Raw genomic sequence first — 23,218 nt, 5'->3', positions numbered from 1 at the left:
TATACAAATGCAAGGAGGAGAAATCTGATCACAAGAGTTCAGGTGGGGAATGAGGTGGTGGACTACTGGGGGAAATTCAGGAGAAGTTGTGGATTTCTATAAAAGGATGTACTCATTAAGAACTTGGGGAGGTGCTTCCTAAAAAATTAAGTGATTTCTCAGTAAATTGGGTTGCAAGAGATTTTGAGGTGTGTGAAATCTCAAAGAGTGTCTTGACAGGGGTTGGAGAAATAAGGAGAGGGGTGCTGGTGGAATGTGTTGATGCATTTGAGTGGAATTTGGGAACTCCCATTTTCCTACTTGGGAATGCTGATTGATGGCAATTCTGCTTACACCACAATCTGGAAGTCAGTCATTGAAGGAGGATGGATGGGTGGAAAGTGGGATACCTATCCTTGTGGGTGGGGGAGGGGGGTTACTACTTATCTTTGCTGAGGGTTCCTCCAAAAATTGCAAAGATATTGGAAAAGATCCAAAGGGATTTTTTATAGGAAGGGGTGGGGGGAGAGGAGCAAAAAGTTCCACCTGGTTAAATGAGATAAGGTGTGTAGACCCAAAGGAGGAGGATTGGGGTTTAAAAGGGTGAGATTATTTAATAAAGCCTTACTTGGGAAATGGTTATGGAGATTTGGGCTTAGTATGGAGGAGGGTGGTAGTTATAAATATGGGGTGACAAGATTTGGATGGGAATCAAGGGAGGTTAGCTCTTCATACAGGGTGAGTGTTTGGAAAGGGATTATGAAACTTAATCAGGAGTTTAGAAGTTTAACAGGCTTTTCAGTTAGGGGTGGAGCTAGAATAAGATTTTGAGAGGATGACTGGAGTGGGGTAGGAAGATTGTGTGAGGTTTTCCCAAGACTATTTAGGCTGTCTGATCTAGGAATGAGTATTCAAAGCTGTTATTTAAGAAATGGGGAGCAGCTAGTATGTCCAAGATTCAGAGGACCACTGCTTGATAGGGAAATTGAAGAGTGTCCCAATCTGTTGGAGATGTTAGAAAGGGTGAAGATCTCAGCTCAGTCTAGGGATGAGTTATGGGGGAAAGAATGCTCAAATGGAAAGTTTACTATTAAATCTTGTTATTCAGCTTTGTGCAGGAAACAAATGGATTTTGACTCAATTGTTGGGTTTTGGGGTAACCCAGTGCCCCATAGGGTGGAAGCTTTTGCTTGGCTAATGGCTATGGATAGTGTGTTGAAAGTGGATCACTTGAAGACAAGAGGTTTAAGAATGGCCGAAATGTGTCATATGTGTAGAGAAGAGAGGAATCAGTCAGCCATCTCTTCTTTGCATGCAAAATTTCTGGGTTCCTGTGGAACTGGAACCTCTTCATGGCACTTTTTGGGATTATAAATTTCCAGCCAAGGGCACCTGCTGAAATTTTTTCCTCATGGACAAGAATCAATGGAGGGAAGAAGGCTAGAATTTGCCATCCGTTGGAATATATGGAAAGAAAGGTGTTTCGACCGCTGCTACAGTAGTCCGAACAGGAAGAAGAAGAAGAAGAAGAAGAAGAAGAAGAAGAAGAAGGGTCAGTCGAAAATCTGATGGTTAACCCATCCAGTCGACCCCCTTAATCTATATTAGATTCTAATAATGTTTACAAAGACAGAAATGCCCTTACTTAAGTGTGAGGCAGAGTAACTCTAATAACACTGCCACATAAGCATGTTACTTAATAAACAGAAGAAGACTAAACTACCCCTATACGGCACATCTTAACACTCCCCCTCAAGGTGGAGAATATATGTCATATAGTCCCAGCTTGTTACATAGATAGTTCACTTTCCCTGAGCTTAGAGCTTTTGTAAACAAATCTGCCCACTGGTCATTGGAGCCCACATGTTCTATATTTATCTCTCTGGCAAGAACCTTCTCTCTCACAAAGTGGCAATCGACCTCTATGTGTTTTGTTCTCTCATGAAAGACAGGATTGGATGAGATATGGAGTGCAGCTTGGTTGTCACAATACAATTTCATAGGTTTATCCATGTGAAACCCAATTTCTTTTAGGAGATTCCTCAGCCACACCAACTCATAGGTAGTGTGAGTTATGGCCCTATATTCGGCTTCAGCACTGCTTCTGGCTACAACCGTCTGCTTTTTACTCTTCCATGTCACAAGATTTCCTCCCAAAAATGTGCAATAGCCTGTAGTAGATCTTCTGCCACTCACTAAGCCTGCCCAGTCTGCATCTGTATAACCAACTACTTCAAGTTTTCCTCCTGGTTTATACAATAGCCCACGGCTTGGAGCTCCTTTCAGATACCTCACAATTCTAAGGACTGCATCCCAGTGAGGTATACGAGGGTTCTGCATGAATTGGCTCACCGCACTGACTGCAAAGGAGATGTCGGGTCTCGTGATAGTCAGATAGTTCAGCTTTCCCACTAGTCGTATATACCTTCCAGGATCTTCAAATACTTCTCCTGTATCACTGCTCAACTTAACATTTGGTTCCATAGGGGTCTCAACCGGTTTTGCACCTAACAGTCCTGTTTCTTCCAATAGATCAAGGACATATTTCCTTTGGCACAAATTCACACCTTGTTTTGACCTGGCAACCTCTATTCCAAAGAAATACTTTGATGTTCCAAGGTCCTTTGTTTGAAAATGATTTTGCAAAAATACCTTTAGTTTGCCAATCCCCAATTTATCACTACCAGTGATGACAATATCATCCACATAGACCACTAATAAAATCTTCCCAGCTCCTGAATCATAGCTGAACACTGAGTGATCAACCTAGCATTGCTTCATTCTAAAACTCTTCACCACTTCGCTGAACTTCCCAAACGAAGCACGTGGAGATTGCTTCAACCCATAAATTGCTTTCTTCAACTTGCACACCTTACCACCCTCATCCTGAGCAACAAACCCAGGTGGTTGCTCCATATATACCTCCTCCACTAGATCACCATGGAGGAAGGCATTCTTTATGTCAAGTTGAAGGAGAGGCCAATCATACATAACTGCCAAGGAAATTAAGACACGAACGGAACCAATTTTAGCCACCGGAGAGAATGTCTCCATGTAGTCCACACCATACAACTGTGAGTAACCTTTAGCAACAAGTCTAGCCTTCAGACGCTCCACACTACCATCTGGCAAGTATTTCACAGTATACACCCATTTACAGCCCACAACATGCTTACCAGGTGGGAGAGTAGTAAGTTCCCACGTTTGAGTATGTTGAAGAGCAGAAAGTTCCTCCTCCATTGCCTGCCGCCATCCAGGTGAACTAAGAGCTTCTTGAACATTGTTAGGTATGGAAATAGAAGACAAAAGTGAAACAAATTGGCAATGTGAGGTAGAAAGACGAGATAATGAAACAAAATTGGAAATGGGATGGAGTGTAGAACTACGTTTACCTTTCCGTAAGGCAATGGGTAGGTCAAGATCTGAAGGTTCAGCAATAGGAGCCATGAGAGGATCCACAGATGAGGTAGAAGCAGGAGGAGGGGCTGGTGTCGTTCGACGTGTATAGACTTTTCGGATCGGTGGTCGTTCAGTGGTTACCTGCACTGGATGAGGAGATGAGTCTACTCCAACAACAGCCTCTGGAACTGAATCACTGATAGGAAGAGGAAGAGGAGGTAAGGGTGAGGACAAGGGTGCTTCATGACTGGAGAAGAAGGGGACAGACTCAAAAAAGGTGACATCAGGGCAGACATAGCACTTTCGGGCAATGGGATTATAACACTTGTACCCTTTTTGAGTCCGAGAGTAGCCAAGGAAGACACATTTAATTGAGCGTGCATCTAGCTTGTCTATTCTAGGACTCAAATTATGAATAAAGCACACAACCAAAGACACGAGGAGTTAATGGAAACAGAGATAAAGTGGGAAACAAGATGGAGAAGGGGGACCGACCATGGAGAATAAAAGAGGGCATCCGATTAATGAGAAAACATGCGGTGAGTACAGCATCACTCCAAAACCGTTTAGGAACATTCATGTGGTGAAGCATAGACCGAGCAATTTCAAGAAGATGACGATTCTTCCGTTCAGCCACCCCATTTTGTTGAGGGGTGAAAACACACGAGGTCTGATGAATAATGCCATGTTGTTCTAAATACTGTTGAAATGCAGTAAGAAAGTATTCACGACCATTATCTGAATGGAGAACTTTGATTGGAACACCGAATTGTGTGCGTATTTCAGCATGGAATTTTTGAAAAATGGAAAATAATTCACTTCTTTCATTAAGTAAATCTATGTCATTCTTGAACAATCATCAATAAAGGAGACAAAATACTTGTACCCATTATAAGACTCTATTTTGACTGGACCCCAAACATCTGAATGAACCAAAGAAAAAGGACTCAACATACGACTCTCAACTCTTGGACTAAAGGACACACGACGGTGTTTACCAAACTGACATGACTCACACTGTAAAACTGACAACTGACTCAATGATGGAACCAACATCTTGAGAACCTTGAGAGATGGATGTCCCAGTCGGCAATGCCATTGTAGAGGAGTAAGGGAAGTCTGAAGTGCAATTGAAGATCCACCGCCGTCAAGGTAATACAATCCACCAGCTTCATGCCCCCCACCAATCTTCTTCCCTATCTTGAGATCCTGAAAAACACAAGTGGAAGGAAAGAAGGTAACAGAACAGTTAAGAGCTTTGGTTATTTTACTAACAGACATAAGATTGAATGGAAACTTAGGTACATACAAAACAGATGATAAGGGGACAGAAGCCAAATCAACATTACCAACACCACAGATGGGAGATGAGGACCCATTGGCAAGTGTAACAATTTGTGATGTGGAGGTTTCAGAAAGAGAAGAGAACACACCTGGAGTCTCGGTCATATGATCTGAGGCTCCAGAGTCAATAATCCAGGAAGGATTTTTAGATGACATGCAAGCAATACCTGATTGGGCATATGTGGCAGTGGTATGCTGTGAAGTAGTTTGAAGGAACCGTTCATACTCATCACGCGGAACACTCATCATCTCCCTCCCAGAAGTAGATGTAGATGTGGGAGGTGTTCGGTCTGCCACCTCACCTGCTACAGCATGATTAGCCCATTTAGAGGGAGGGCCATGTAGGTCATAACAGAAATTCACTGTGTGTCCATCCCTACCACAGTGAATACACTTCCTTGTAGAGTTATTTTTTCCTCTGCCACAGCCTCCCCCTGAGTCACGGCCACCCCGACCAATCATGGAATTGCCACAGCCCCCTCTGGAATGACCTCCCTCTCTTGTACTATGTCCACCACCTCTAGCTGTCACAAGTGCTGATCTATCATACTGTGTGGGGTTCTCTGTCTGGCCCAAAGAAATTCTACGAAGTCTTGAGAATACTTCCTCAAGTGTAGGAAGAGTAGAGCCTCTCAATATTTTGAGCTCTAACCGGTTCATATTCCGACTTCAGCACCACTAAAAATCTTGTAACATCTAGCTGCTCCCTTTGCTGTTGCTGAACTTGAATATCTGGAGTAAGGGGATGATAAACATTGAGTTCATTCCTTATATTCTTCATGCAGGCATAGTACTCTTCTAGTGTTTTGGTTCCTTGTTGTTAATCAAAGTACTCCTGATACAGCTGATATACTCTTGTTGTGTTTATCTTATCCAGAATATAGTTTCTTAGCATGCTCCCATATATCCTTAGTCGTATCAAGAAACATGAAGTTGGCACTGATTTTGGGTTCCATACTATTCCACAACTAAGTCATGATTTGAGCATCTTCTTGTTCCCAATCATCAAACCCTGGAGAGTCAACCGGTGGCTTCTCATCTCTTACATGCTTTATTTTCTTCTTTGCCTTGAGAAAAACTTCTACTGATTTAGCCCATGGAACATAGTTCTCCCCATTTAGCTTGATTGACGTCATTTGTACCCCTAGATAGTCGGAGGAAATTACTACACTAGGTTTCTGATCATTGTAGCCATCTCCTATTGCTGCCATTGTACTCTTTCACAGTTGTCTCTAACTTTACTTCTCAGCTACAAGCTGATTGATGTTGTTCACAATTTGATATTTCAGCACCTATTGCAGCCTCAAAACACCACAGTGGAAGCACACACTTGTTCTTATTCACACTATTGCTGACTTCACACACTTACGTCCCACATAATCATCAGTTTACCATTCACTAATCACAAGTAGAGGCCCTCTTACAACCACTCAAGCACCACAACACAGCCAAATCTGCTGCACTCAGTTCAGACTTATTTAACACACTTAAGAGGGCATTACACAACCACAAGGAGTTCGGCAAGGTCACTGCATTCTACCTTGCACCACTCGGCCACTTACAGCAGCCCTAACACCATTCAACAACTTACAGCAGCCCTACACCATTCGGCTACTACACACACAGCCCTTCCTAGGGCAACAAAGAACCTAGTTCTCTAGGTTCTACTCAATACTAACAGCTTCTTGTAGGGTTTCTACCCAGAAATATAAGTAACACTAGAAGAAGAGAGAACCGACCTTCCTTTGAGAATATCAATCAACCATTCACTGCTGAAGTCACTTTCCTTGTTGAAGAAGGTTATGCGCAGCAGAGAGACAAGCTGTAATGTTCCTGACCTAGGGCGAACCAGTTCTCTCCATCGACTGACCAGAAACGAAGGTGAAGAGTCACGAACAACGCTGAGGTACTTTACCAACTGACGTAGGTCAGGAGCATGGCTCTGATACCATGTTTTGACTGCTGCTACAGTAGTCCGAACAGGAAGAGGAGAAGAAGAAGAAGAAGAAGAAGAAGGGTCAGTCGAAAATCTGATGGTTAACCCATCCAGTCGACCCCCTTAATCTATATTAGATTCTAATAATGTTTATGAAGACAGAAATGCCCTTACTTAAGTGTGGGGCAGAATAACTCTAATAACACTGCCACAGAAGCAAGTTACTTAATAAACAGAAGAAGACTAAACTACCCCTATACAGCACATCTTAACAAAAGGAATAGAAGAATCTTTGAAAACAAGGAATGGAAGATAGACAAACTGGTGGCATCTGTTGGCAAAGCTGTTGCATATTGGGTTCTGATATTCCCCGAGTTTTCACAGATCAAGAGAGAAGACTTAGGAGAAAGCTTATGGGAGCTGGTGGTGTATCAAAATTATGAGATGGATATTTGAAAAGATGTAGTTTATTGTCCTGCTTTTCTGTTGTTAGGTGTTACCTTAACACCTATCCGGATTGTACTCTAATTTTCTTTTAGTTATAAAAAATACAATTATATTGTACTATAGTAATGTATACAATTTTTACAATATATTATACTATATTATGATATTTTATATAATATAATATGATATAATTGTAATGTTTTATAAAATTATGTTGTATAAACATAGTATTATATATATATATATATATTTTTTTTTTTTTTTTTCAAAATACATATACTACAACTTCAGTAAAAGTATTAGTAACAATGGACTGCAATTAAGATTGATAATCAAGAGATACCCCAAACTAATTCAGGTACTTCAGATCAATCTTCCATAATAGGGAGAAACTAAAGAGGATGTGTTGCCCATAAAAATAGAGTAAAGTGGTTGAAGTAGAGATGTGCATCCAATTTGCTATATGATCGGCATATGCCAATAAGACTACAAGGAAATTTCTTCAAGACGGTTATAAGACCAAAATTGTTGTATGGATAGAGTGTTGCACAAGCAAAACAGCATATTCAAAAGCTCAGTGTTTCAAAACTCAGATAAGTGACTAACCCGCTTTCCTTTCTGGGTGGTGGTTCACTAGTTTGACTGTCCAGGTTACATGGTTCAACCCATGAAATCATCAAAAGTCAAAACCCTAAAAGATACAAATATAAAAATCAATGCTTTGGGGGAGAGAGATTAAATATCTGCAGCAATGGCAGAAATTAGCTACAGAAACACCATCATCACTGTTCAATTGTCATCACCAGCCAATTTCCAATCAGGTCTCTCTCCCTCTCCAAAGCTGGATTTTGACCAGCCATTTGACTCACTAGTTTAAAAATTTTATTAATTATGAACCATCAACCCTTAGAACAGGCTGAACAATTCATCAGGTATGGTCAAAAGTTTGTTGACCAAGTCAATGTTATTTGGCTTTTAATGAGTTGGGGGTAAAACAAAACCAGTCTTTCTTCCAAATGATGGATCGGACAACCCAACTGTTTGAGTGGTGTAGCCAAGGATGTTGAGATGGATAAGTCAAAAGACTAGAAACAACATAATAAAAAATAAGTGCATTAGAGAGGATGTAGATGTAGCTTCAAATAGTGAGAAGATGAGGAAAAGTCAGATTGAGATGGTTTGTTCATGTGCATAGGCAATAAGGCAATTAATAACTACACCAATGAGGAGTGAATTGGTCCAAGTAGAAGACCTCTAAAAGAGTAGGGAGAAGACCAATGAAAATGTAGTATGAAGCATTAAAACATAATTTAAGGACAAGAAATAAAAAAAAAATTATTTAAGGACTTGTAATTTGACAAAAAAAAAAGCATGGCTATTGATAGAGCACAATGATGGGACAGAATTCATGCAGCTGACCCCAAATAGTTGGGATTAAGGCTAAGATGAATTGACTTGAGTTGAAACATTAATAGATTTTGGCCTGAAAAGTAGGATCTTGATTTTAACTTATCTAGGATAAAATAAACACTGCTCTCCATTAATATTATTTTTTTAGGGCAACTCTCTACCCCTAGGGAACCACTTAAAAGTTCAAAAATAACAAAAATATGGAGAAAGATGCACTCACAGTAATTGGCTCTTCTTTGTCAAGCATCCCAATATTATTGACCAACATTTCCCCATATTCTCCAATGCACCAAACTGCCACTCGAACAAGACTTTCCTGACATGGGAATAAAAAAAATAAAATAAAATAAAAAACTTCAGAACAATGTGAATAAAAGAACTCTTTGCACATATATGTTGTAAAATTTTAAAAATAGGTACCTGTTCACTAGATGTTTGGAATGCCCTGTAAAGGGACCTTACGGTATATCCATGGAGTTGAGATGCATTGCTTATTACAACAATAAGGGCATGCCATACTTCATCCTTCACAAAGTTTCCAGCCTGGCAGCCCAACAAAAGGAAAACCTTGGAGATCATTCAGATAAAAATAATATAAAACAAAATAATTATATTGGTGGCTTCTTCCGGTTATTTATACTACTATTACAAAATAAAAGAAGCAATAGTAAATTTGAGCATTATCATTTTTTATTTCTGTAAAACTAAGCATATATTATCCATAAAAAATGGTAAATACTCAATCGATACTTTCATAAAGCATGACTTTCTGCAGGTACTATTTGTACTGATAAGTAACACAAATTAAAATGAAAACAAGAGACTGAACCCAAAGAGTAAATGAAAAGTAGAATCTATATTGGATGGGAATATGTAGCTTCACTATCCAAAATATGACCTGCAAAATCTCATGGTGCAGCTTAAGTAATCTTGTAGTATCCTCTACATCATGATTTCATTGCTTACCACAGAAAGAACCTTGAGCATATGATCAATGTACCACATTTTGTCTGAGGAAAACCTGTAAAAGGAAGACGAAATTTCAAATAAGACCATAACATATCCGAAAGGAAAAAACAGCCATTACTCTAACACTTATCCTGGCCATCTGGAGTCATTGTGGGGAAGGGGGAAGGAACTGAATAAGGACCTAACTATTGGTTGCGCAAAGTTTCCATTCTTAGACTTGTACCCATGTTCTCACACAGTGTCAAAGGCATTAACTAGTCATCACATGAAATGATGGCATGATTCATTAGCCTACTGGAATGACACAAAGATAAAAGATCTGGCAGCCCCAGTGATCCAGACCAGCATAATACACTCCATTACCAGAGATAATATATTAACAAGGATCTAGAAGACCCCAAAGCACCAGTGTTCTAACCAAGGATCATATAGTAACTTGGAAGACCTCTGATCAAAATAATAACACCAAAGGTCACCCTAAATTGACAAAGAAAGACAAATACAGACTTACAAAGTCGATAGGTCTGTAGGATTAAATCATTTGGCATACTTGTTTGAACACAAAGAAATCCTCTAAACCCCAAAATAAAAGGTGAATAAGAGGAATACAGTTGAAGCTACGGTTGGAAATGAAGGAGTGAGAACGGTGATATCTAAGCTGTTTTTGTATAGGAAACAACCATATATGTGAGCTTGGATAAGACAATGACATAGACCTTTACCATCATCATTACAATGCTGGAGAGAAGCAAGAAATTATGGACCAATAGAAAGGGGGCAAAAGATTTGCATGACCAACTGGAGCAACTGAAATCAATCCTGATATGGTTTGAAGTTGTAACAGGACTGCACATCAACTTGCATAAGTCAGAACACATAGCAGTTGGTGAAGTGCCTGATCTGGCACAGTGGGCTGAAGAATTGGGATGCAAAATAGGAAGATTCCCATAAAATACTTGGACCTGGCACTGGGTCACTGGGAGCTAGATGCATGCAAAACAATCTGGACAACGGTTGTTGAACATATAGAGAGGAAATCAAGGTACCTGTCAAAGGGTAGTAAGATAGTATTTGTTAAGTGTGTTTTATCCAGCCTATCAACCTATAACAATGTCGTTATTCCCCATTCCAGCATGTATGACTAACAATTTAGAGAGGTGTAAGAGAGAATTTGTATGGAAAGGATGGAGAGAAAGTTCCACCTAGTCAATTGGAATAAGTTTAAGTTTCACTTTGGAAGGGTACATAAAAATCATATTACCAGTTCATTAAGGGTGTCAAGTATGAGATTGGCTATGGGTATAAGTTGGGCTTCTGTGAGGACATATGGTGTACAGAGATACCTCTAAAGGAGGAATTTTCTTCCTGTTGTTTTTTTTTTTTTTTTGATCAATAACAGAAATTCATTGGATTCATAAAAAAATAGATACAGCAATCCAGAGAGATCTAAAATGGCTTAACTTTTTCCTAGAGAGCAACATAAAAGCTCACAATACAGCCCAGTACAATTGATCCCTTCCCACCGCCTGCTTTGCCAAAGCATCTACAAACGCATTTGTTGTTCTTTTCACCCACTGAAACTGGATGTCCATCCCCCTAGTTAGCCATTTAATTTCCCTTCTTTCATTAGCAATTTTCCAAAGTCCGCTTTCCTTCTGTAACCAGCTTAATACCAACTTTGAGTCCCCTTCAACAATTAAATTCTGTATATTCAGTTCCTTACTCTTCTCTGAAGACACCTCCTATACTTTAAGGACCTGGATTGCCCTCACTATTCCCATCAAATTTAGCTTTATAAATCCACTACCAGGTGGTGACCACACAGGAGAAGCAGAAAACCGAGCAGGAGGAAAATTAGCCACCTCCACCCAGCTGTACAGCAACATATCCATAGAAACATCATCAAACAGCTCCACAGCTTTTAGCCAATGCACCACCCTAACTGTTATGGCTTCAATAATACATTCTTTACTTCTTTCCTTTCCAAAAAAAATTCTGGAATTCCTTTCCTCCCATAGAATCAAGCAAGTAGCCACCCTCACACATTTCCACATAATCCTTCCCCTTTTCTTTGGGCATCTAAGGTACGAAGAGCTAAACAAGCTTTGAATGTTTGACGGGGGGTCCACCTGCAACCAAATAGAGAAAGAAACCAATCCTAAATAACAGAAGAAAAAGGGCAAGAAATTAATAAGTGGTAAGAGCTTTCACCATTAGCCTTGCAAAGAATGCACCAACTTGGAGACAAGCACCAACAAGGCCTTTTCCTTTGGAGTAAGTCACAGGTGTTGCATCTTTCCAATAAGGATTCCCAACAGAAGCTCCAATCCTCGAAGGAATCGGCTCACCCCAAACTTCCTTTACTAGAAAATTTTGTGCAAGGTTGCTGGTTGACTGCAAGGACTTAAAGATGGAAGCACAAGAGAATGTCCAAAGGGAGCTAGAGTCCAATCTCTTATCCCTCTCAGAGGATCCAACACCACCCCATTTAAGATCTGCATCAGATTCATTACATTTTTAGCTTCTGAATCCCTTAGGCCTCTCCTAAGCCCCAGATCCCAATCAAACCCAAAGTTAGACTAAGAAGGAACCAGAAAACTAGACACAACGTTGCCTTTATACTGGGAAAGTGAAAATAGGGAAGGAAATTGGTGTTTCAAAAGGTAAGTCACCCACCCAAATGTACTCCCAAAATTTTACCTGATTCCCAGAGCAAAGATCATACCTGATGTGTTGCAGAGAGGAAGGTAGAATGGCATGTATGGATTTCCAAGGAGAGGCTCCAGTTGACCTTGCCAAAGACCCAGTATCCCAGCCATCCTCTGCCTGACCATGAATACTGAACATTACCCTAGTCCACAGCTACCCCCTCTCACCTTCCAACCTCCATAGCCATTTTTCCAACAAAGCTTCATTTTTCTTTCGAATGTTACCTAATCCTAACCCTCCATCAGCCTACTTTTAGAGACCAATTCCCAATTTACCTTGTGATCCTTCCTCTCCTCCCCTGGTTCCCACAAGAAGTCCCTCATCGATTTTTCCAAAAGTCTACTTATCTTCCTTGGGATTCTAAAAAATGAAAAGTATACACAAGTAAACTAGCCAATGTAGAGTTGTAGACTTAATAAAAGTGATTCTGCCATCCAGAGATAAGTAATTTTTCTCCCAAGAGGCTAACTTCTTTCGAAATCTATCAATTACAGGGGCTCCAAAAACTCTCTTTCCTCGGGTTATCCCCTAGGGATATCCCCAAATAATTCATAAGCCATTGAGACACCACATACCCCAAAGTTTCATCCCTTTCCCTTATAGTTCTCTCTTCCATATTAATCCCCACAGACTTAGAGGCCCCATTCAACTTTAAGGACAGCTCCCTCCTAACCTCAGAAACCCAGGGGGACACCAGAAATGTATTTGAGGGAGGAGATGAATAAAAAACAGAGGCTTCCACCAAGACAAACTCTTCTCATATCACATAGAGAAGAGAAGGGAGGACGAAAGAAGACAAACACTGAACAGGAAAAACAAGAGAGTTAAAGTCAATGGGAAGTTGTTGAAGATGGTTTTCAGCACCAATCCTGAATGAGTAAAGGGGGAAGCAGTTCCTGTAATAAGGTTAAATTGATGAAGCTCAAACCAAGGTGATTGAATAAGATGGACCTTGCTTCCCTAACAGTGAATTAACAAAGGCCAGAGTGGCCATTGGGTTCTAACCAAGGGAGAGAGTTTAAGGAGCATGGACTCGATTTTAAGAGGTGGGAATGTGGTGACTGGATTGGCACCTCAATGAATTTTAACTGTTACAGAATTGAGTAACCAAGGAGTATGGGAAACTAAATATAAGCTTTGATGGGTGCTACCTAGAAACCTGGGCCCATCAAGCATGGGGCAAGTCATTAGAGATAATGAAGTTGATATCATGTGGAGCTTCTCAGGGTCAGATGGTGAAAGCAACTTTCTAAAGGCAGAACTCCCAACAATGCTTCAAGGTCTAAAATTGGCATTCTCTTCAGGGTGGAATAACCAGGACATTGAAGGAGTTTGCCAAGCATTAATCAAGTTGCTGACAACTGAAGGGATAGGAAATCCATCACATGGACGCCCAAGATCGCGGAAAATGGGGCGAATTTCAAAAATTTTTTCTTTCCCTTCAACTGGGAATCGAATTCCCTATTTAGAAAATCATATTTTCAATGATCATTCTTGAACCATAAACTGAACCAGATCTGAACCAAAAGGAGGAGAGAGATAATACCTGATACAGAGAAACAATATCTCTCAATGGAGGTGTTCACACCCAAGGTAGAAACCAAAATCTGCTCCCACTGAAGATGGCGCAGTGCAAGGTGGAGAAGAATCAGTAGTGTCCTTCCTAAGAACTTGATTCTTCCCAAGAATCACCTGGACGGCTTATGAATACAACTCCTACCAATCTTTTCTCCAAAAGATTGGAATCAAGATCCAATCTTGATTTCTCCCAAGGAATGGAGATCGAACTGCTATAGGCGGCGGCTGCAGAAAGGAGGCGGCTAAAGAGAATTTGCAGGGTGCAGAATTCTCTCTTCTGTGATCTCAGCTCTGAAGACAAGACTTGAGTCTGATGAATGTGGTGTCTAAAGGCTGCCGCCCCCTCTTCCTTTTATAGACTTAAAGGGATCAGCTCCTAATCCCATTAGGAGTTGCTAACCCAAATCATATATGGATTAGAAGTCCCTTTAAGATAAGGGATAATCCCTATCTTATCTGCAGATTAGATCAGTCAGTTCCTAATCTAATTAGGAAGTTTCCAAATCTAAATCTCAGTTAGATCTTGGACTCTCTGAGTGGATAGGGTGTGGGCCCAATCCTATCAGCTGATCTTATCTCAGAATTCGCCACTTAAAGTCTAATCAAATTAGCCAAGTTCGAAATGCGCTTAAGGCCCATTTAGGGTTATGTATTCATTAAGCCTTCCAAACTGCTGCCCAGTTGGGCTTCCTTGTATGGCGTGGGACCCAAACATTGATCTACACATCAGCCACATGGGTTCAGCCCAGCCTTTGTTACAAGGCCTGGCCGAATAAACTGTTATGGACAATGCACCCCCTAAAACCCATCAGATGGGCTCTATGGGCCCAACACTTACCCTAAGTGGTCCCTGGGCCAAGCCACCTTGTAACACCCAGGGACTGTGGGCAGATGCAAGATTAGCCCATCAGGTATTGTCCTCAATGGTCTTACACTCAACCTCTCAGCCCATAATGATCATACACTGCCCGACAAGAGAGGACCTCTCCCTCGGCTGCAAGGAACAGTGTTGCACTCTCTCAAGTATGGATCCTAGGAATTAAAACCTTTTGCAAATCATTTCGAAACCATAATATATATACTTTTATATCTCATATAAAATATATTTTGCAAAACAAATCTCAGCGATTGAAATCGGCTGCCGGCAGTCTTGGTTTCCATTAGTGAGAGTGCATCCCCGATCATTACCTTTGTCCGACAAAGGGGCTGATCCTGTCACTGTGATCACCCACTCAGATGAATTCTCAGACTGTCCCAACATACCCAGGTTTTGACCCCCACTAAGGATCTCACTGATTGGTACATCAAAGACAACCCAATCCGACACCTAGTGCAGTATCATAATCGAGTCTAGGAGTCGGGTGTAACTTTCCAGTTTTGCCCATCAATCTCCAAGGTCCAGGGCAATACTGGAAATCTGGTCCAGTTCAAAGATTCAATTAATCCCACACTGTATGTGCCTAGGGTCTCACCCTGGTAGCTGAGACAAGCCACCCCAACCGACTTGGTGGCACCACAGTGTCAGCCTTGTCAGGATAGGTCTCCCCAGACCGACCCACTGACTGTGAACATTCTAAACTAACACGAGTCTCATTAAGTGTCCAGTTTAAGGGTATTACACAGAAACATACCAAGGGAACATGAACCAAATATGCACTTTTATTCATTTACAATAAACTCATAAAGTACATCATTTTGATTGAAGCTAAGGGCATACAAAACTATCTAACAGCAAATGCATAAGGCCCTTGATCTGTTAGACATATTTCTAGAGAGGCTAAGGCTTTAGGATCCAGACCGACTCCTAGATCAGCTAATGACTTAGCCAATTACTACAAGTAGTCTTTTAAAAACACAAGGCACAAGAACGGTGCAAAGGATTTTTTTGCACTCGAAGCACAAGGTGCACACCTTTTTTAAGCAAGGTGTAAATTTTCAAAAAATCAAAAATATTAAGTATAATAACAGTTCTAAAAAATGTGAACTTAAATTTTAAAAGAAACTAATGTTTTAAAAAGCATATTGGCTCAAATTAAAATACATAAATATAACATAAAAAACATATTCAATCTGTTTATTTCTCTCCCAATTGCATTACTTCAAGTAGTTAATGTGATGATGAAAACTTTTATTTGATCGGTAACAGAACAAATTTTATTAATTAAATAGCAGGAATACGAGAAGAGGAGAGGTAAACTTTCTTAACTCTCCTCAAAAAAAAAAAAGAAAAAAGAAAACATAACAAGTTATAACTAAGCCCAGAATAATTGACTTCTTCCTACCCCTTGTTTTGTGAGAACATCAGCAAAGGCATTAGCAGTTTGTTTGACCTAATGAACTTTCACATCCATATTCTGTGTCAGCCACTTGAACTTCTTCCTCTCACCATTAAAGATCCAGAAACCGGTTCCTTTCTTTTGCAACAAATCCACTACCAGCTTTGAATCGCCTTCTGTTACCAGTTTATTCAAATTCAACTCTTGTGCCTTCTGCACTCCCTCCATAACAGCCAAAATCTCAGCCCTTACTCAGTCCTAAATTCTTGGACCATATATAAAGAGATTGGTTTCGTAACTTTAGTTGTAGTCCCTATTGTTTAGGATTAGGAATCAAATGTTGTTTGCTAAGGAATGTCTTGTATTGAGAAGGTTGAGAGAACACTAACACCCCCCCCCCTTGATTCCCAATCCTAAACAATAAGAAACTGCAACTAAAATTACAAAATCAATCTCTTTATATATGGGCTAAGAATTTAGAATTTTCACATGGAATTGTTTGGGCTTGGCTCCAGGGTCTTGGTCAGGAGTCTAGAGGCAAAGCCCCCGGCCCAACCACTAAGCTTGAAAAGGCACACAAATTGACTGAAGCACACACCTGGGCTGAGGCGCACCGGGCACACGCCTTTTCAAAGGAGCTATGCCTAGGCCTAGGCAAGCCGCATACCTTGAAATATGCCTCAATTGTACACCTAGGCATGCCATTTTATTCACTGACTACAACAACCAGGGAGAGGAGGCAGATTTGGAATTTGAGGGAGGAGGTTCAACACTCAGATTTATAGGAGTCCTCACTTTTATATTTCATTAATAGGATCTATTGAATCATTAATTCATTATTACTAATCAAAAGACAAGAGAATCATTATGATGATTATGGGAGAAATGGAAAGTTAAATCTGTCCACAATTCAAGTCAAGAAACCAACAGTTGTGGAGCAAATATTGACCAAGAAGCCATGGATAAGAAACCTTTCCACCTAGTCTTTTTCTTTCTTTTTTCGTTTTTTGGTGTGTGCGTAGGGGGGGGAGATTCTTCTGTTAGGAAAAATGGATATGTTGGAGATGGATAGTACATGTCATAGTGCCAAGTATTAAGGTAGTCAAAGGTGTCCAACATGTCAACATCTAGAAACAACAGCAAGAGGACACATCTATAAATAAGTATATATAAATAATTTAAAAATAGAATATAACTAAGAAACCTTAAACAGAACTTGGAGAATGGCAGAGACTAATTGGAATGGACCTTGAGACCCCTAATGACGATTGTAGTTATGACTAGAAATTAACCAATTTTTTGTCTGGAGAGAACAAGTTTGAAAGGGTAGAACCCAAGAACTAAAGAATGTAAGATTTATGGATTAAATCAACTAGCAACAGATGTCCAGATTTTTTCAAATCAAAGATTGATAAAATCACCAGTTTCTTCCATCAAGTTGAATGTTGTTAGCAGGAGAACTAATATCCATGTTGAAGCTCAAGGCAAAGGAAAGGATGAACTGTGGAGGGAAAGAATTGAAGAAGCAGCAAAGAAGACTTTTGAGAAACAGGGTAATTAGGTTTTAGCTTAGTTGCAGCAGAGGTACTGATATGAAAATGTTCTCAACACCCAAAGATTAGGTCCGGTGGGTTACTTCATCATTGGTCAACCACCAGAGAGAATAGATGATCTGTAGCCCTATTAATCCTTCTTAGTGTGTGATGTGGAAGCCTGGCCCATAAATTTCCAGGCTTGGACCAAAGTTTTGTGTCCAGACCCATCCCAGCCCAGGCCTTGGTTAGGCTCCTTACACTAGGTGCTCTGTTAACCTCAGTTCATTGGGTTTGTAAGATGACAGTAACATGGTCCCTGCACTACTAGACAGAATTTCAAATCCTTTTTGGGACATACAGGAGATAGTAAATAATACTGTAAAAAAGTAGGGAATATATTTATGTTGGGGAGGCCAATGGAAAATGACAATAGGGGGTAAAGGTGGCTGGAGGAAATGTTAGATCCCAGTCCAGTGGTGCTCATCTATGGTGTTTCTGTGAGCGCATTTGATGCCTTTTACATTGATTCCATGCTTTTAACATAATTTATTAAAGCTGTATCAATCTTGCCAATTTAATGAAATCTTACACTTAGGATAGTTATGACCAGTCAAACCATACCATTTATACTTTTGGGCAAATTACGACGGTCACACCGTACTTTGTGGCAAAGACCCACCCTGAACTTTCAGATTCCAGCACTTAGCACCTGCCTTGTTAAAGGACTTGATGGTAAAGGTAAAATTTCTAAAATGCTCATTCAAAGTTTGATGGGCTGAGAGAAGAAAATATAAAATTAAGACAAACAGACATGTTAAAGCACGGTATCTCTTGCTGTTGTTTTTAGTTATTTTTTTGCATTTGTAGTGTTTTCTGTATTTCCTCTTTTTTTTTCTGATATTTCCTCTTTTTCGTCATTGTATTTTCTGCAACTTTCTGTTTTTCTGTATTTCCTCTTTTTCCTTTTTTTTTTTGTTATGCTTCCTTATTTTCCACAATTTTCTATTTTTCCATTTTCATTGCATTTTATCAATTTTCTGTAAAATGGCCTCATAAGATGATATAAGGGCAATTTGAGGTTTTTGAACTTCTTAAAGTTTAAACACACATACACATGACAGTCACATGAGAATCTTTTCTGAAGTTAACTGACAGAAAGCTAACTGCAGGGGCAAACTGCTGGAATCTGAATGTTCAGGTGTCAATTTTATGTCTGGTGTCAAAAGTAGACATCTCATGTCCACTGTGGCAACTAAAACTGAATTCCCTCTTGAAATGGACATCTACGTCAATGATGTGGATAACCTGGAAAGTAGTTGTGCAGCTAGAGGAGATATGATCTGATTTGTTTTTGTGTAGGTTTTCTGTGGCAGCTAATCTCCTCTTTCTAACTTCATCTTTGCAAGTAAACATATTCCCTTTTCATTATTGATTAGGGAAAAACAGATGGTACAGTAAGCATGTTCACATACCCAAATACCAGCTATATGGGATCTCATTGCTTTAAGGTCACCTCAGGGGAGACACAGCGACAATCAGTACCAACTCCATCCTTGTTAGAACCTGTCAGTCCTATGATAGATTACTTACATATAGTAGTCGTACAAGACTACAGATTTGAACAGAAAATAAAAGAAAAATTAGAAGAGAAGAGAAAAGAGATGGAGAAGAACTCGTGGAAGGGTGTTAGGAGAAGAGAGTAGTTGATTGTGTTTGAAACAGCCACCCCCCTCTTAAATTTATATACATAGTATCATACTTGTAAAAGAACTGAATTGCTTACATGGCAAGATAAGATAAGATAAGATAAAGCTGAAAAAAAAAACTAATCCTGATCTTATCCTAATCTTATAAAAGACTAGTCCTAATCTTATCATAAAGAACTAATCCTAATCATAACTTATTGCTGACATACGAATAGTGGGGACCACCTTAGTGGGGTCCACATTAGTGTTCTTTACACTCCCCCTCAAGTTGAGAATAGATGTTTGTCATTCCCAACTTGCATAGATCTGCCTCTAACTTCTTCCTTGAAACCGCCTTGGTGAGAAGGTTTGCCAGTTGCATGTCAGAGGTGATGTATGGAAGTCATACTTCTTGAGATGTAACCCTTTCTCTGATAAAATGTCGATCCACTTCAATATCAAGGGTTTCTCATAAACCCTTGATGGCAGCCTGATTATCACAGTACAATATCAAGGGTTTCTCATAAACCATACCTAACTCCTCAAATAATGATCTCAACCATAGAACCTCAGCTACACCATTTGCCATGGACCTATATTCAGCTTCAGCACTGGAACGAGAAACACCATTTTGTTTATTACTCCTCCAAGAGACAAGGTTACCTCCTACAAAAGAACAATATCCAGAGGTAGATCTTCGATCATCAACACACCCAGCCCAATCAACATCTGTGTAAACTTCTATCTTCATGTGATCATTATTCTTGAATAAAATGCCTCTGCCTGGGCACCTCTTCAAATATGCTAGTATCCTCTCAATTACAAGGAGGTGAATAGTCCTAGGAGAGTGCATATGCTGACTAACCACACTGGCTGTTGGAACATAGTTTTATTCTTAAGGGACTCTCCACCCTTTGCACTAATCTCGTGATTTTGTTCAATGGGTGTGTCAGCAGGCTTAACACCCAACTTTCATGTTTCTTCCAACAGGTCAAGAGCATACTTTCTTTGAGAAACAAAAATCCCATGCTTGGATTTGGCTACCGCAATGCTCAAGAAGTATAGTAGTTCTCCCAGATCTTTTACCTCAAACTCTTGAAGAAGGAGTTGCTTAAGGGGCTCAATCTCAGTATTATCATTTCTTGTTACTACAATATCATCCACATATACAACAAGCAAGGTTAAAGAAGAATTCACTCTCTTAATAAACAAGGTGTGATCTGACTGGGCCTATACATATCCGAACCTTTCAAGGGCTTGTCTAAATCTATCAAACCAAGCTCCGGGCGACTGTTTTAGTCTATACAAGGCTTTGTTCAACTGAAAAACCTTCTTTCCTGTCTCTGTACCATAAAATCCAAGAGGCAACTGCATGTAAACTTCTTCTTGCAAGTCTCCGTTGAGGAAGGCATTTTTAACATCCATCTGATACAATGGCCAAGAGTAACTAGCTGCAAGAGATAATAAGACTCTGATAGTGATCATCTTTGCTACTGGTGTAAAAGTTTCCAAGTAGTCAATACCATATGTCTGAGTAAATCCTTTTGCAAATAACTGAGCCTTATACCTTTCAATAGAACCATCAGCATTATGTTTCACAGTGAATACCCATCTACATCCAACCGGTCTCTTACCTTTAGGCTGATCAACTATCTCCCAAGTATTGTTTCTGATGAGGGCATCCATTTTTGCTTTTATTGCATCTTTCCATTCTGGTACTTCCAATGCTTCCTGTATTGTTCTGGGAATGGGAACATCGGCAATGGATGTGAGAGAAGACTTATAGGAGGGAGACAAATGATCATAGGACAAGAACTGAGAAATGCTATGAGTTGTGGATGTAGTGCAACGATGCTTGCCCTTACGAACTGCTATGGAAAGATCAAGATCATCTAATGAAGGTGAAGGCTCCATGGTGGGATGTCTCTCATTTGTAGTATCCGTGGTACTTGGATATGGCTCTGCAAAAGGAACTGGGGCTACTGTGGTATCTAGATCTGCAGAGGAGATTGGGACTGGCCTGCACTATTGATGTCCGAAATCAACCTATCTCCATCGTCTGTGATAAACTCTTATATCCCTACACCTTTGACAACCTTCCCCATTACACCCTTCTTCACTTAATGGGATTGGTAAAGGAACTTCTGATGAGTTGCTCCCATCCTCACTATTCTCCCCCTAAGGAGAAACCCTTGGATAATAGGGTTTATCCTCAAAGAAGGTGGCATCCATTAAAACAAATCTTTTTCCAGAAGTGGGTTCATAACAACAATATCCCTTTTGAGTTTGGGCATAACCAAGGAAAATACATTTGGAGGCCTTAGGATCAAATTTGGAACGATGAGGGCCAAGGATTTGAACGAAGCAAGTGCACCCAAAGGTTTTGAGTGGAATGGTAAACAATTCTTCATTAGGGTATAAAAGGGTAAATGGAGGTTTCATGTCAAGAATCCGTGAGGGAATCCGATTGATGAGATAAATTGTTGTAAGAACAACATCCCCCCAGAAACGTATAAGCACATTTGAGGTAAACATAATGCCTTTGGCTACCTCTAATATGTGTCTATTCTTTCTTTTAGCAACCCCATTATGTTGTGGTGTATGTAGGCAGGTACTCTGATGGATAATCCCATGTTCAAGCATGTAAGAGGATAATGGGTTTGCAAAATATTCTTTTGCATTATCGGATATAAAAATTTTAATTTTAACCCCAAATTTGGTTAAAATCATTTAATGAAAGATCCAGGTTAATGCAGGAACCTCATCTCGAGAACACATAAAATAAACCCAAGAAAACCAAGTACAATCATCAACAAATAACAGGAAATATTTGTACCCTCCCATTGTTGAGGTATGATAGGGTCCCCAAACATCAGTATGCACAATTTCAAAGGGAATATTGCTTCTGCTATTACTTAATGAATAAGTTATCCTACAATGTTTTGCAAGCTCACAACTTTCACACTTCAAACTAGACATCTGAATTGATTCAAATAAACTAGGAAACAAACTCTTCAAAGCCTGAAAGGATAAATGACCCAGCCTATTATGCCAAAGCATCACCTGATCAACAGATTGAGAAACAAAGGATTTCTTAATTTCACTATCTTCCTGACGAGCACTTCCTCCAAGTAAGTAGATTCCATTTGTCTCACGGCTAGTCCCAATCACCTTCCTTGTCTCCAGATCCTGAAAAACACATCGATTCGGAAAAAAGGTTACTGAACAATTCTGTTTTTTTGTAATGCTACTAACTGAGAGTAAGTTAGTATTAAGTTTAGGAACATGCAAAACGGAGGATAGGGAAATGGCATCAGACAACTTGATGTCTCCTTTTCCAAAAATAGGATCAAGGGATCCATCAACAATGGACATTTTGTCTTTACCAGAAGATAAATGATAGGTAGATAAAAGTGATGGCAAGCCAGTGATATGGTCAAATGCTCCTGAATCTATTATCTAAGAATGTTCTATATTACCTAGAGCTGAAGCATGATAAGCTGAGGCCCGATTACCTGATTGAGCAAAGGTTGAGGTTGAAGGAGCTGATGGTGGCTAAGGAGATGAGACTGAGTTACTAACTTCACTTTCCAATTGTGTTAGAGCAGCTCGGACAGAAGCTAGGGTGTCTAGAGGAGTGCCTCTTGAGGTTGTTGAGGCTGCACTATCAGTGTTAATAGACATATTGGCATTTCCCTTTTTGTTTCTGAGTTTTGTTGGAACCAGATGTGGATATAATTTCCAACAAGTGTCTTTAGTGTGTGTAGGTTTCTTGCAATGTTCACACACTAGGTCTTTCTTAGCCTCTTTCTTCATATCCTTTTCCTTATCTCCCCCAGACTTGGATTTAACTACTGTCAGGGCAGATTTGAAAGGCTGCTGCTGCAACACAACTTTTCTCCTAGTCTCCTCACTGTGCACTAGGGAATAGGCTTGAGACAGAGTCACACC

General features: G+C 39.9%; 1 protein-coding gene across 5 annotated transcripts in view; it reads right to left on the bottom strand.

Annotated features, from left to right (window-relative positions):
• Positions 1-23,218, bottom strand: part of LOC148862879 (AP-1 complex subunit gamma-2-like) — an 87,389-nt gene that overhangs the window by 49,874 nt on the left and 14,297 nt on the right. For 4 of the 5 annotated variants that reach the window (XR_016108966.1, XM_088974434.1, XM_088974432.1 and 1 more), the window contains exons 6-8: positions 9,482-9,536; positions 8,936-9,058; positions 8,736-8,831 (exon numbers count right to left, since the gene is read on the bottom strand). Coding sequence is in view for 4 of the 5 variants with exons in the window: in XM_088974434.1 (XP_088830560.1) it covers positions 8,736-8,831; positions 8,936-9,058; positions 9,482-9,536 (274 nt within the window). In the remaining variant the exon portion in view is untranslated. The remainder of the gene's footprint in view (positions 1-8,735; positions 8,832-8,935; positions 9,059-9,481; positions 9,537-23,218) is intronic. The other variant, XM_088974435.1, reaches the window with a different exon arrangement.

Source organism: Nelumbo lutea, chromosome 3, assembly GCF_056320005.1.
Source record: "Nelumbo lutea isolate HS-2025 chromosome 3, American lotus-T2T, whole genome shotgun sequence".
In the NCBI taxonomy this organism is placed as follows: domain Eukaryota; kingdom Viridiplantae; phylum Streptophyta; class Magnoliopsida; order Proteales; family Nelumbonaceae; genus Nelumbo; species Nelumbo lutea.
Note: the sequence above shows the minus strand (reverse complement) of the source record. Positions and strands in the feature narration are given on the sequence as shown.